This window comes from Physella acuta, unplaced genomic scaffold (assembly GCF_028476545.2).
Source record: "Physella acuta isolate Inbredline_101_S28 unplaced genomic scaffold, ASM2847654v3 ptg000979l, whole genome shotgun sequence".
Taxonomy (NCBI): Eukaryota; Metazoa; Mollusca; class Gastropoda; family Physidae; genus Physella; species Physella acuta.
In genome coordinates this window covers 514,268-529,192 of record NW_026732496.1, presented here as the reverse complement: position 1 = coordinate 529,192, position 14,925 = coordinate 514,268, and the positions used below count along the sequence as shown (strand labels likewise).

The window sequence follows — 14,925 nt, the reverse complement described above, 5'->3', positions numbered from 1 at the left end:
AATCCACCCAGCTCTGTTGAGTACCTGACTAGCGTTAAGGAAACAAAGGTGGCTGGGCATAGTACTGACCACATTTTCCCTTAGTATGCTGATGTCATTGAAACACATAAACTCTACTTTATCTGCCCACCAAGGGGGAAAAGATAATAATTAGTTCTACTATAAATATCTAGAATAATCAACACAAGGTGTATAAAAATTAATATATAAGTTCAAATGCAATATTTTAAAATCTTGTACAAATTATGATAGCAGTAGTTTACCTGGATCTGTTATTTTTCACTTCGTAGTTTGCTTATTACACCTTTTTTTAAATAGATGCTGGTTTGTTAAGTGGTCCCAGAAGTGGTTCCCCATTGTCAACAAGAACACCACCCGTGGAACTTAACAAAACTATCCAACCGATAGGAGGTGAACGAAAGAAAGGACCAGTAAGGCCAGTTACCAATCCGCCTTCTTTTGGAACTCTTTGGAATTATAATAATAGCTCTGGTAAGATACTCTTTGGTAACACAAAATCTACCAAATGTTTTTAAGATTTTACACTTCTATTCTATGGTCAGCACAGAAGGTAGAGGGAAGATTCAAATCATTAAAAAAAATAGAGAATCCCACATTTTTAACATACTGCAATGCTTTTATTTTTTTTTTTAATATTTATATAAAAAAAATTATACTTTTTAAAAAAAGACAGTGTTAATAGGCCTAATTCTTGTATTTTGACTATTTCAGCAAACAGCATTGTATACCAGCGCATACCAGATGCAGAAGAGGAACGCATGGAATACAACATGCAGCCTCAGGTACAATACACAGATGCAGGAGGGGTTCCAGGCAGTGATGGTGATCACAACAGTATGGCCCATGTATGCTGTTTGGCTTCATTAAACTAAAATATAACTGCTTTTTACACTAATTTTTAAACTATTTATGTTTATCAAGACAGACTTTGAACGTTAAAGATTTTTTATTCGATATTTATATTTGAACCATTCTCTCAGCTAAACACAAATTTTGACTAATTTTTAAATTTTTGTGTATGTAAATAACCCCTCATTGACTTCAATGTAGTCTGGATTATATTTATCTCAATATTTAATTAATGGTAGAAGAAAAAAATAATCCCTTTAATTGCAGCTTTTCATATTTTCACAAGCTTTGATCTAACTTAACTCCTGTTATAATATATTATTACAAAATGCTTTATCAGGAGTGGTGTCTGGTGATAAAAATTTCACCTACTTCAGCTGAAACAATTTATTTCAAAGTTGAAGTCAAGCCTCCAATAACAATGTCATGTGACATGATATCTGATAAATTTTTAAAACATGATTACCATTATACATACATTCATCAATGCAGTCAGATAGTGTGATTTTTTTCTTTTTTTGATTGTACTGGTTTCTTGTACTAAAATTTAAAAATATATACAGCAATCCCTCCATTATAGCTCTTAATAGGGGGACCAGGATGGTCAGCGTTGAGTGAAAAACTGCAGTTTCTCATTTTTAATATATGTACATTTTTACTTTCTCGTATATACGAAGTAAAGAGAAAGTATTGTAATGGTGCAAAAAAAAAAAAAAATCGAGATTTTTACAAATCTCGACGTTTTACACCTCACTGATATGGAAAAACATAATTTTGCAATCTTGTCCGTATGTCTGTGTAAACACGATTACTTGAGTACCGTTACAGCAAGGTTGATGAAATTTCATATATAAGTATTTTATCAAAATCGTAGATCCGATAACCGGAAGTGGTACTTTTTCTACTTTGAATTTTTCAAAAGCCTATAACTTGAGTACTATTTCAGATAGATAAATGAAATTTCACATGTAAGTAAAAGATCTAATTCTCTACCTTCTGTCAAATTTTGAGCAATTTCCGTTGACCAGAAGTACTAATTTACGCTATTTCCAATTTCTCAAAAAACCCATGTAAATTTATAAAGTACTAATATCCCGCACTATTATGCACATTTTATTAGCCGTTCACTTGGTGTGCAATTCTTTTTTTTTCCAGATTTATATCTATTATAAAAAGTTTAAGTAATTAAAAATGGATTACAAATATTGTCTATGTCCTGAGTTGCCATTCCTCGTAGTTTTATATTAGAATATTCGAGAAAGTTTAGGGGAGATCACTCCCGGTTTATTTTGTGTATGTATATGCAACTAAAGTGTACATTCTGTAAAACTACTTTTTTTATAACACGGTCCTCAGAGAACGATATCGAGGCAATTATATGGATAGTTCCTTTTTTTTATATAGCGAACAATTATTTTAATCAGTAATTGTGTGCAATAGATGCATAGCTATGTCCTGCCTTAAGTGTATATATATATATATATATATATATATATATATATATATATATATATATATATATATATATATATATATATAAAATTCTCATCCCCACCTGTCAGGTGAACTGTGGTTCACCTCGAATGTTTACAATTGTAGAGCCGGGTTAGTGACGGCTATTAGGGGCAGATAATTTAGTATTTAACGATTTGAAACGAAAGGGAGGTAAAAATTTCTGATTGATCTTTTCTTTGTCTGTAAACGGCTGCTTTCACTGGTGGGAGGAGTAGTGTTGAATTCACAAATTTTGAATTGCTGATAGCAGAAAATAAAACAACTAGATGGCGGCATATACTACGTCGCCCGTCATCTCGTGTCCAATAAACTTTCTCATTCACTGACATCATTTTTCTCTTCTTGGTTTCATTTGAAGATTTAGAGGGTGGATCTTACTGAGCACATTTTCAAGGGGGTTACAAAAAGACACGAGAGAACAGCAAAAATAACACATCTCAAGACTAAGTTTCACTCACACTAAGTTGCTGGAGATCAGAGCTAAGGTTGGGGAAGTGTCTAGGCCTTTCCTGGGAGGGATAATACATTGCGGGAAGCTAGCCAGCCAATCAGATATATGGATTTTGAATTGTGTGGGCATTCTGCCTTTTGCTGGTGTGCGGGAAACTTTTTCCAGAATTCCTCAGTTTTGAATATTTCTATTAATATTTTAAAACAATCTGCAATGTTCTTAGGCTGTGTTGAATGAACCTCAAAGTAGTGAGGGATTACTGCATATGTATATATCTGTTCATAATAAGCTTACACACTTTAAATAAGAAAATATAATTAAAAATAAGCATAGGTTGCTAAAATAGGTAGACTCAACTCAAATGTAAATAGGCCTACATACTTTTTTATTCTGATATATACATACACACTGGTAGACAAATATGGCTGAAGGTTGAGAATATTTTTTTATTTATAATAAAAAAAAAAAGGTGCATTACAAAATGTTCAAAGAAAATAATGATTTTCTTTCTTTTTAGTTAGCCCATAAAGCTTGTTGTTAAATATTCTCTTCATTTTAAAATGTTTAGTTAAATCATGAAGATTCACACCACTAATACATACTTTATTATTTATGTATTATTTGTTTTTCAAGTTTTTATTTTTAATTCAAGCAAATGAAATTTTTCTACCCATTTCAGGTGCAAGGTATGTTGGTTCAAGGAATGTATGGAAATGGACCTTATCCAATGGGGCACATATATCATCCAAAGGGTGCAGCTGGTGACTCACAAACACCTCCCCTTTGGAATACGGCTATGACCTCGGCTCCATCTGACCAAAATGACCTAGAGGTATTCATAAGTTCTGTTTTGATTTGCTACTGATCTTAATTTTTTGATAGTAGATTAACCATTTTAAAACCACTTATATTCTATTCCAGAGATGGCAGTCATGGAATCAGTGAACTGAAAGTGTCATTGGCAGAATGTATATGTTATTATTGTCTACATTTTTCTTTTACTTTTTTTTTAAATTAAAAAAAGATTGCATTTACAAAGCAACTTCTGCCAGGAAAATAAAGTAAAAAAAGATGTGTGAAAATATCTTTTTTAAATATTTTGTTCAGATTTTGGAAAGCACTTTCCTTGTATGTATTTGTGGATAAAAACAAGTTTTTTATTTCTTGCTCTTAATTATTGTGGGGGAAATAGTTAAATTTAGTTAAAATTCTAGAAACAGAAGCATAAAATTGAAGATAGTATTTTCTAGCATCTCCAGATATGTAAATCAGGAGTGCATTTTAATCAGTTTTAAAAGCTTGCTTATATAGTTAGAAACAGCTGGTTAGAACAGCAGTTGTGTACACTGAGAAAGTTAAGAATTAAAATTGGTGGCCTGCCCCAATTTGATTGATAACAGCCTCTGACATCCATGTGGAGACCTATATAAAGAGGTAAACCACAAGCAATTACTGAATCATACTAGATGTACCTTGTGTGGACATCGTCTTAACCTATCTGGCTTTTTTCTCATCCATTTCATCTCATTCTTTTAAATTGGCTGTTTTGGCCAAGGTTTGAGAGGAGTGGGCATATGACATTTTGAAACATTCAAAAATAAAAAGTAAAGCAAAATAATATAATTTGTTGGCTTGTTTCAAGATTGTTTGTATGTAGTGGATTGTTTTTAACTGTTTATATGCAAAGAGCCCCATTATGTAGCTTCATTTGCCTTAAAAAAAATCACTTTAGTTAGATTTAAGAAAACAGCATAGGCATTTTTCTAAGATTTCTTTATTAAAATTTAAGAAATACTGACAGATCTATTTTATTATGAATTGTCAGCTACAGCAATCTGCTGCATTATCGCTGAAGATTATTAAAATTTATTTCATACACAGTAGCTTAGCTTATATAAAAAGTATCTACATATTTGCTGGTATGAGAAATATGCATGATGATATACTCAATAAAACCATGAATACAAAACCTGATGTCAACTACAAAAACATGCGTGATAAAGGATATTTACTAGGAAAATGAATGAAAATTTTTAAGATTTAACATGGTGATACAAAATAGGTTAATTGGGGATTGCTTATGAACAAATCCTATAGGTTTTATAGTTGTTTAAATTACATTCATTTTAAACATGAGTAAATAGTATACAAACATGAATGGAAGCCCTGATAACAGAAACATCATTTGAATAGTCTTGTTAATGGGATGTGCTTAGTTTTTAAAAATAATTTAACATGTGAAGCCTTTTGAATGCTTTTGCCATGCTTGACAAAAAGGCATTTGAAAACAATATTGATTGTCATGGAAACCCAAAAACATCAGTATTGCTGTAAATTTTTTGGCACTGTTAAAAAACATTAAAGTTTTAAATTCTTTATAGTTATAGACAAAGCAATTAAATTTACACTGCTTGTACTTTTAGTATATTATTCAAACTTTTCCAACCACAATTTTGATAGAACTACAAGCTAAAAATTTGCAATCTAGTTGGTGAAATTGATATAAATTTGCATATTTTTTACCACATTTTAAAAAAAGCCATCACATTTCCCTTGTGACAAAAGTTTTATTAGAACACCAAGAACAGATACTAAAAATATGGTGGGAATAGTATTGTAAATTAAAAAAAAAAGGTTTTTTTATTTTAAAAACTGCAAAATAAGAAAAACAGCAAGATCTAATCAAAAGTAGGTCAGGAAAAGCAATTAGTTTTATTTACACCCAAAGCTTTCAAAATTCAATTGTTTCTGAGATAATGGACAGCTTAAACCTCATAATTTGATTTTTTGAAAATAGACTTACTTTACTTATTTTAAATCAAGCAGGGGGGTGAAAATATCACAGGAAACACACCTTTTGTTTATAAATACTTCCAAAAAGAAATTTAGTCATTAATTTTGGAGAAAACCACATTGAAAAATAATTATTGTGTACATCAAATCTCCAACAATTTTCAATATACTTGTACTAAATTCTGCACACACTTAACTGAATGTTAGTAGAACAAATTGTGCTAAAATAATAGCTGTATCTGTTATAGATTTTTTTTTTAAACAATTTTTTCTTGGACCCCACACTTGTTAATTTTCAGCCCTGTGACTAAAAATGTAAAAAGAAACACCCAAGTTTGATATGCCAACTTAAATTTTTTTAGTTCATTATATTTTTAAGGGAATAAATAATGTTGGTGCTAAGTTTTATTTGAGTATCTTCGTTAGTTTTTGTTATACTCTGGTACAAAAACAAGTCTGTTTTTTCACCAAATTTCAAGACTTAATTTTTTTTTAATGAATGTATACAATACTTGCCAGCTAAAACTGGCTTTTCTTATGATTTTGTAGTCACTCTACATTATTTAAACTAGGTAAAATAAGTCTAATTACTAAAAATCAATTATGGGGTTTAAGCTGTCCTTAACATTTTCATTAGTCGGGTCATAAAAATTGCATTTTAAACACAATTTAAAAACTTACATTAAACTTTTTTCTAAATTAAAAAATGGACAAAGAATCTAAAATTGCATTTAAGCAAACAAAATCAGGATTTTACTGATTTTCTGCACATATCCCAAATACATATTTTCAAACCTACTATTTGACATGCAAAAGGAATTAGCTAATGGTAATAGATTAGGTCCATCATCTATTGGATTCAAAGGACAAACAATATAGACAGTGTAAGTACTGGTGGCTGGACTAGATTTATACAAACATCAATTGATCCCATCACAGCTCTGAGTGTTGTAAAGCTTTCTCTAGTCTTGACTGCAGCTCAGAATGGAATTTATTTACCTGAACAAAAGTGACATTGCTTAGTATTTTTTTAGAAAATGAATTACAAATTTCAATAGGTTAAAAAATATTTATGATGCTTGTTTAAGAAAATGTGTTTAAACTAAGTAGAAACAGACTTCAGAAGCACAATTAAATAAAAGAAACCTAGTAAATTCTTTTACTTGACAAAAAAGGTGCCGTAGAATTACAAGTAATTGCAATTTTCAAAAAACAGTTTTGACACAGGTAAAAACTAACCCTTGTATTTATCAGCTTGTGTTTCTCCTCCAGATGTTGGTGTTTTTCTAAGATTTCACCCCCTTCATGTGAAGAACTTTTTAATGCTTCTTGGGACATTTCCAGTTGCTCTTTATAATAATCTTGCTTCAGCAGTCTGTGTTCAAAGTGTTTTAGTTCACCCTTTAATGAAGGTAAATGTCTTATAAAAAACTTTAAATTAAAAAAATTAATTGCAACAACAATCCAGCGTCAGACAGTGGTGTGTTATGTTGTTAGTAGTATTGTATTATCAAGTTTAGAGTTGGGGCCTGAAATAGGATTAGGGCTATGTTATTGTTAAGACTACTACTAAAGTTAAAAGATTTACCAGTTAAATAGGGTTTAAGCTTTTGCTAATGGCGTCAGAAACATGATTAGTTTTGTTACAACTTTACATTGAAGAGTTATGTAATATAAACACCTTGAAACTGTTCAGTTCCTCTTCTGTCCAGTTTGTTTTTTTAGCCAAAGCCCACAGCTTGTGTACCCTGGCATCTTTAAACATTGGCTCTTCACTCATCAAGGAGGAAGTCAAATGCTCCAGTCTAATATAACCGTAATTTAATTCTTTTTTGGCTTTTTTCTTTGCAGCTTTTCTCTCTTCACTCTCAGTCTCCGAATAGTCTAAATTTTTTTGTTCTCTGTCAATGGTATTATCATTGGGATCTGAAAATATACATCAACTTACTTTATCTCTATTATACATTTAGGAAGAATACTAAAATTTTGCAATATCTACTGCTCCAACACTTTTATGGATGATTGTGATAAATGGCTCGCACAATAACGGTTTATTAAAATTGGTTTGATTTTATAGGTAAAACTTACTAGCTACATTATCAAGTTCACGATGTACAAAGTCATACTCTTCAATTTTCATCTGTTGGTGCATAAATTCTTCTTTTAGCATGTTTAGATCTTTCTCTGGAAAAGAAAGAAAAACAAAATATTTAACATGAAAATTCAAAAGTAAAAAACAATACAGATATTAAGTCTCTTATATACAAATTAACTATTTTTTATTACATGAAAGGATACAAATCTATCTTTTAATGGTGGTGTATGATGAAGGGGAAGGTAAAAGAAATACATCAAGTCTGAAAAATCTTTACCAGAAAATCCTGCTTCTTCTGCTCGTCTCCACATAGACTGTAGCTTAGGATCACGAAACTCTGTGTCTTTTTCATTCCACTTGTGTTTAGGAATTTCATTGTTTGAGTAAAATTCTGTTAAACCATATTGGTCAACAATACCTAAATGATTTTAAAAAAAAATTCAGTTGAGATGCTGGGGCTAACAATTAAAAATGAGTAAAAAATCTGCTTCACACTATTAAAATTCATATATTTACAATATTTACAAATCTAGAAATACATTGACTTACGCTGGTAACTTGTGAGGACCTTGGCTTCTAAACTCCCATCTTTATCTAACTTGTCAGCCTTGACTTTCTTAAGGTGAGCCTCCTGTTTATCTTGAATCACCAAGTCAGCATACAAATCTGCCAACTTCACACTGGAAAGTTTCTTCAAGAAAAAATATAAACAGTATTTGTTAATATCTTAAATATAAAGTCTCTATGAGGCACTCCATCTGATTGATACAATTTGATTGAACATTCTTGTGTAGTATTTAGTTACTTTTATGATAACTTATGATGGGATGGAGTGGTCTAGCTGTAGAGAGCTGGACTGCTAACCCGTAAGTCTCGAGTTCGAATCCGGGTTCAAGTCAGTAGACCGTCTCTGAGTCCATCCAACTCTGATGGGTACCTGACTCAGGTTAGGGAAAGTAAAGGTGGCTGGGCATAGTGCTGACCACACTATCTCTTCATATGCCGAGGTCACAGAAACAAGTGAACTCTACTTCACTTGCCCTATTGACCGTCAGGTTTGAAAAGGGAACTTTACGATACCTTATGAAAGTAAGAATGAAAATATTTAAATTTATGTCAAGCAATTTTAGCCAGTTTTTACCCCTAACTCTCCAAGTTTCACGGGTGTAGGACAAAAGGCCGACAAAACAAAAGGCTGACATCCAAAAGGCAGACAAGACAAAAGGCCGACTGCTAAAAGGCTGACAAGACAAAAGGCAGACAAGACAAAAGGCCGACTGCTAAAAGGCCCACGGTTAGTGACCCACTACTCACACTGAATTTTTTTTTTAAAAGTACTAGACTAGATTCTTAGGTGTTAAAATAATATAAATAAACTAGATCTAGATTTAAAAAAAATAAATCGGGCAGTCCTGATATCTATTTTTTTTAGATTGCGTGCCACCTAGTACCTAGGGTAAAGATTTAGCGTAACGATGAGCGAACTGCGCAAATGCAGCCTTTTTTAATTTTTTATTTATTTAGGCCTACAAAAAATATTTAAAAAATCAAATAGGCTACATCCAATCTTTAGTAAAGTCAGAAAAAAAAAACAAACAGACAGGATTTTATAACCATTTTAATTTTAACTAGATTCTACTAAAAAAGGCAAATTTTTTAAGCGCAATTTCCATTCTGGAGAATTGCGTTTATTAACTCGTCATTTCTGGGAATGGATGGATGAATGAATGTATGAATGTATGGATGAATGTGTGTCCGGGCTTTAAGTCGTATCTCCTCCTCAACGAAGCAATATCGATGACTAGTTCCAAAAGCAATTATGTTAAGCAAGTTACGAGGATGAACATAGGCCATAAAAATTACGGGTTTCTTTCATGGATTTCCCGGAAAAGCCAAAAAACCTCGAAAAAATGCAGTTTTTGGCCCATATCTCGGCAACCAGACCACTAAGCGACTTGAAACATGTACCAATCGATTCCTGCCATAATTTAGAACAATATTGCCGAAGAAAGTTTTCAAAAATATCCTTTCGTTCGGTCACAAAAAAAAATTTTGAATTAATTAAAATTTGGACCGAATTAGTAGGCATTTTTTCCAACCACACCCCACGCGTCATCACGTTCAATAGCTGCGCCATCGCGTTCCATGGCTGCGCCATCACGTTCAGTAGGCGCGCAATGGTTTTTAGTCATGTAGGCTAACTCTATTGTAAATAAAACATGTAAAATACTGAAAAAAATTAATAAAACACGTTTTAATAACTAACCAATGGTTTTACTAACCCTGCTCTTGATTTACGCTACGACAGAGCTATTTTTAGATAACATAAGGAAATTGCGCTAAAATTGTCACTAGACTTTTTAATTACCTTGTTTTAAAAAGGCCTACCTTTTTTGCTTTTTCCCATAGCAAGTTAATTTTAAGCATTCTGAATGGCCTTTCTTGACTTGCGAAATCAAGATCATTCTTATCTTTGCTATTAGCTTTTTCTGAATATTTACTACTGCTAAGCACAACGTTTGTTAAAGCGCAACAGAAAATAATAAATAGAACCAAAGAAGCTAGATGTCGAAAGTTGAACATCTTGAATCTTGACAATGAAAAGTTTAAAAGAAGGCATACTCTTGTGAATCTGAAGTTTGCATTTAGGTCTAGAGTCTATATATAGATCTCCGTACACAAAACCTATCGGGGAAAAAAGTGAAAACGACATTTCCAATGTTATATTATAATACAAAATAATAAAATTAAATCTGTATATCAAAGACTAAATCTGTAATACTACAAGTACTACTATAAAGACTATTACTACTAGATCTAGAGTACTAGTATTTAGATCTACTAGATCTAGTAACTAGTTCTACTACAGTACTAGATTTTTCTAGATCTACTTGTTGATCTAGATCTAGCACTACTTACTACTTTGTGTATTTGACATTTGTAAGACTATAAAATAATAAATTATTAAATAGTCTAGTTATAATTATAATTCTATAATTATACTATAATAACTATAAATTAAATAAAAGTATGTATGTATAAGTCATAAGTTAACTAAGTAATTTAAGTATAAGAAGTAGCTAAGTAGTAAGAAGCTAGAATCTAGTTTAGCTAGATGTAGATCTTGGGTAATCTATCGTTTTAGGTACGTAAAATCGCCCGCGACTAGTAATGTGAAAAACAGGTGACTCCTTACATTTTAATAATTATTTCACATTTTGAAGAGGATTTATGAGAATTATGTTTTGAAAAATACAAAAATGTTTCCTTGTTTCATTTATGTACCTGTTTTTAAGCAATTGAATAAAAACTTTTCAGTAATAAATGAACACCAGCGATGTTTCCAACAGATGCAAACATGCTCATTTACTATAGATCTCTAGTAGCCATCTTGTTAAAGTTTTATTTTTATAGACTTATAGCACGAGATTCAGGCGGAAGTCACTCTATTTTAAAAATGGCTGCTGAGTTTATATAGCAAATCTTGCTTGCAGACACTGCTGTTTAAAGTTAATTTCTGGCCTATATTGATATATTTAGCCATTGATTTAGGTTTATTATTCATTTATCTATAATATTTGACACAAACATATCACAATAAATAATATACTTCTATTACAGCCTTGACATTGAGGTAACGTTTTCGTACATTAATAACCGCGGGCAATTTTACGTACCCAAAACGATAGATTACCAGATCTTGATCTAGAGAGTTTTCTAGACCTTCTGTCTTAGTAGTTAGTCTAGACTCTATATCATATCATTATCATATCTACTACTAGACTAGATCTAGTCTTTGGGAAGTTTACATAGGCGGTCGCCGTAGGGCGTCTACCTCACTACTGTTACGGAGGGTGACTGAAGACTTTCATACAGCACACAATGGGGTGCCTAGGCAATATTGTTGACAAACCTGCACCATAACTCTGATCCAAGAAACATAGCGCCTGCTTTCTTTAAATTTAAATAACTCAGTTTTAGAAAACAAGGACATGCGTTTTATAATACACAATTGGTAAAGCATAGATGTAATTTATTGTAATTTACTTAAAGTATTGCATCAGCCGGCGATAGTGCGCAACATGATCTCTAGTTCTATATATAATCTATTCTTGTATGTATAGGTTATAAATAATTATAATTTATCCCATATACGCCAGGCATGGTTTTTTAAATTTATCCTATATTCTATAGGCCTAATAACTAATAACCCGTAACCTGCATCTCGCTATGCGCAAAGAGTAGCCCGAATACCATAACCCATAACCAAATTACCGTAAAAGTCAAACCGTAACCAGTAATCCGTAACCCCAACTTAGTAACCCGTACACCATAACCCACAACCCACAGTAAATCATAAAAGTCAAACCGTAACCGGTAATCCATAACCCCAACTTAGTAACCCGTACACCACAACCTACAGTAAACCATAAACTGTAACCAGTAACCTGTAACAAGTAACCCGAAAAACCGTAACTGTCAGACCGTAAACCATAACCCATAATAAGCAATTCGTAACCCGTATCCCAGAAACCGTAACCTCAAAACCATAACCAGTAACCTGTAACCATACACCGTAACCCTTACCTCGTAACTGTAACCCGCAACCTGTACAACGTATCCCGTAACCTGCAAACTGTAACCCGCATATTGTAACTGTTAAGGAACTAAGCAATGCACATATCTTCTTTAGTCTAATACATTGTTACTTTAGGGTATTTGAAGAGACTAAATCAACTGAAGCAAATTGTTGTAATCAGCATTAAAGAATGACTAGTTGCTGTTGTTAGAATTGAGTTTTATAATTAATAGTCAACAATACATGCACTCGGTGTGGTCGACTCTGTAAAGCTCATGGTTGCTAAACTGTTGTCTCGAGTTCGAACCCTCGGACAGATGAGGCTCGTTAGCTGGGGACAGCCACTCTTCTAGGAGAGACAACTCCAATATCAAACAACTGCTGCCTTGTAGTTTGTTCTTGGTTGGACAAAGGCTATGGAAGCAAATCCAAAAAGAAAAGCAGGCTGAAATCGGAGTCAATGGCCTCAATGGCGCATAACCAGTTGACACGTAACCTTAATTGTGTTGGAAGCGTGGTCGAAAAGCTCATGGTTGATAAATTCGAAAAAGTCTCGAGTTCAAACCCACTGGCAGATAAATCTCGATCCTTTCAACACTAAAAATTAAAAACGAAGAAGAAGAAGACATGCACTCTACTATTGCTTTTACAACACCAAAATAGCCCAGTGTTTTAGGCCTATAATTGAAGCAGAATACAGAATATTTTATTAATCATGATTTCTTTTAAACAAATAGGTTTCTTAAAGAAATGCATTTTTTTATTTGTACACAGGGAGCACCATATATAAATATATACAAATACATCAATAAATCTGGCCATGGATGGTGATGAAACATTAGAGAACTCGTACAGACAGATGCTTGTTGAACTAGCTGCAATCATTCTGCCTGATGAATTAGAGACTTTAAAATTTCTAACTAAAGCAATAATTCCCACCAGAGTTAGAGAAAGTATAAACAATGTTGTTCAGTTTTTTGAAGCTCTGGAAGAAAGAGATAAACTATCACCACAGAACCTTGCACACTTGAGAACATGGTTGCAGGGTGCATGCAAAGGAAGAGTGGATGTTTTTAAACTTATTGACAGCTATGAGAAAAGACGAAATCTCCCATATACAGATGCAATCCAAGCAGAAGAAATTAGAAGTATATTTTTTTTTTACTTGCTTAATGGCCTTGTGTACTTGAGTTATGTTTATTAACAGCAGTTCCTGTCGCCTAATCTCATGAACCAGCATTACTAAAGAAACGTTTCTTTTATCCTTGCTTTAATTTTAAAACATAACCAAAAATAATTTCACCCACAAAAACTGTGTTCATACTAACAGTTCAAGAAAACACAACCAAAACTAAGCATACTTCTCACTCTCTACAATTATTTTTCTGTAATTCAAGTTTTAGCTTAGACAGGGGCATAAAATTATCTTTTTAATTCATATTACTAGGAGAAAAGCTTGTCTCTTAATTATATATAACAATAAACTGTACAGATTATAATCCCTGGTGAAATTGTAATGTCTCATTTGTTAAAACCAATATAAACTGTACAGATTATAATCCCTGGTGAAATTGTAACGTGAAATTGTTAAAACCAAACCAGTTGTTTGTGCTGAAATTTATGTCTTTTAAATTATTTTAATAAAGTTTAGAATTTTTAGTTAGGGTTAGAATTTTGATCTTTGAGACTTAATTTTGAAAATGACCATTCAGTTTTATTGTTGAAGGTTTCTTATATGATTAAACCAGTTTTTTTTCATGCATAAGCTGGTTATTTTTGTGTTTAAATTAATATAAAAGTTGTGTTAATTTTTCAATGTTTAATCTTCAGGCTCAAGTTTTGTAAAAGAATTTGAACTTTTAGAAGATAAACTCGGCAGAGAGGCTTTCAGTTTCTTGCGTCGCCTGGGTGTTGAGGATCATATTCTTGAGCGCTTAAAGCACGAGCACCCATCAAACACTAAAGAAGTCATTCATCAAGCACTCAAGCACTGGGAGAAAACAGAGCAGAATGCAAAAAGAGACCATCTAGTTAACGCTTTAAAAAAAGAATATAGAAATGACTTGGCCAATAAATTACTTACCCTCTGATAATTATTTCTGGTTGAAAGACTTTTAATGCAGCTTTTTTTTTTAAAACCAGCATCACATATTCCCTATTCAACTGTGTGGAATTACCATTAGACTTTGACCTATAGGTACTTGTTGGACTGTGATACTAGAGAATTTCCACTGGTCTTTCCTAAATTTTCTTTTGAAAAGATCGTACCATAAGGTTGTCCTAGTATTCCTTATTTACTTTTCTAAGCTTTTCCTTAATGTTATAAAGAATTGTCACATTTTTTATCTCTTCATATTCCTAACTGTCCCACTCAACAGTTGTGGTTTAATTACATTTAAAGTTTGGAAAGTTGTAAATATAACATGAACCTCCGGTGCTGTCAACAATAGACATAACTTACATGAGACAGCTTTCATTCATTTGAGGAGGGGACTTAAACGCCTCTTTGTATGTCACACATATATTAACATAGGACAACAGTGCTATTTGCATAGAGCTCTCCCATAGCCCCATCTTATCTATACCACTGGTTATAGAGATGGCCTTCTTTAACTTACCCTG

The 14,925-nt window shown here is 32.4% G+C and overlaps 3 protein-coding genes across 10 annotated transcripts in view; 2 read left to right on the top strand and 1 right to left on the bottom strand.

Annotated features, from left to right (window-relative positions):
* Positions 1-4,470, top strand: part of LOC131954195 (ankyrin repeat domain-containing protein 17) — a 30,416-nt gene extending 25,946 nt beyond the window's left edge. For all 3 annotated transcript variants that reach the window (XM_059317739.1, XM_059317738.1, XM_059317736.1), the window contains 4 exons: positions 319-492; positions 733-866; positions 3,516-3,668; positions 3,758-4,470. In XM_059317739.1, coding sequence (XP_059173722.1) covers positions 319-492; positions 733-866; positions 3,516-3,668; positions 3,758-3,781 — 485 coding nt within the window. In that variant the 3' untranslated portion in view covers positions 3,782-4,470. The remainder of the gene's footprint in view (positions 1-318; positions 493-732; positions 867-3,515; positions 3,669-3,757) is intronic.
* A 1,659-nt stretch (positions 4,471-6,129) lies between these two features.
* LOC131954196 (alpha-2-macroglobulin receptor-associated protein) lies at positions 6,130-10,354 on the bottom strand. Its single transcript, XM_059317740.1, has 7 exons — positions 10,113-10,354; positions 8,274-8,415; positions 8,002-8,142; positions 7,718-7,813; positions 7,311-7,555; positions 6,869-7,030; positions 6,130-6,628 (listed from the first exon to the last, which is right to left on the bottom strand). The coding sequence occupies exons 1-7, from the start codon at positions 10,305-10,307 to the stop codon at positions 6,563-6,565; spliced, it is 1,047 nt and encodes a 348-aa protein (XP_059173723.1). The 5' UTR covers positions 10,308-10,354; the 3' UTR covers positions 6,130-6,562.
* Positions 10,355-10,374: 20 nt separating this feature from the next.
* LOC131954197 (uncharacterized) lies at positions 10,375-14,763 on the top strand. 6 transcript variants are annotated; one of them, XM_059317743.1, is made up of 3 exons: positions 10,375-10,511; positions 13,078-13,451; positions 14,134-14,763. In XM_059317743.1, the coding sequence occupies exons 2-3, from the start codon at positions 13,124-13,126 to the stop codon at positions 14,391-14,393; spliced, it is 588 nt and encodes a 195-aa protein (XP_059173726.1). In that variant the 5' UTR covers positions 10,375-10,511; positions 13,078-13,123; the 3' UTR covers positions 14,394-14,763. The 6 variants fall into 6 exon arrangements, with proteins under 6 accessions (XP_059173726.1, XP_059173724.1, XP_059173727.1 ...); XM_059317741.1 differs by having other exon boundaries at positions 10,375-10,664; XM_059317744.1 differs by having other exon boundaries at positions 10,376-10,444.
* The last annotated feature ends 162 nt before the right edge of the window (positions 14,764-14,925 follow it).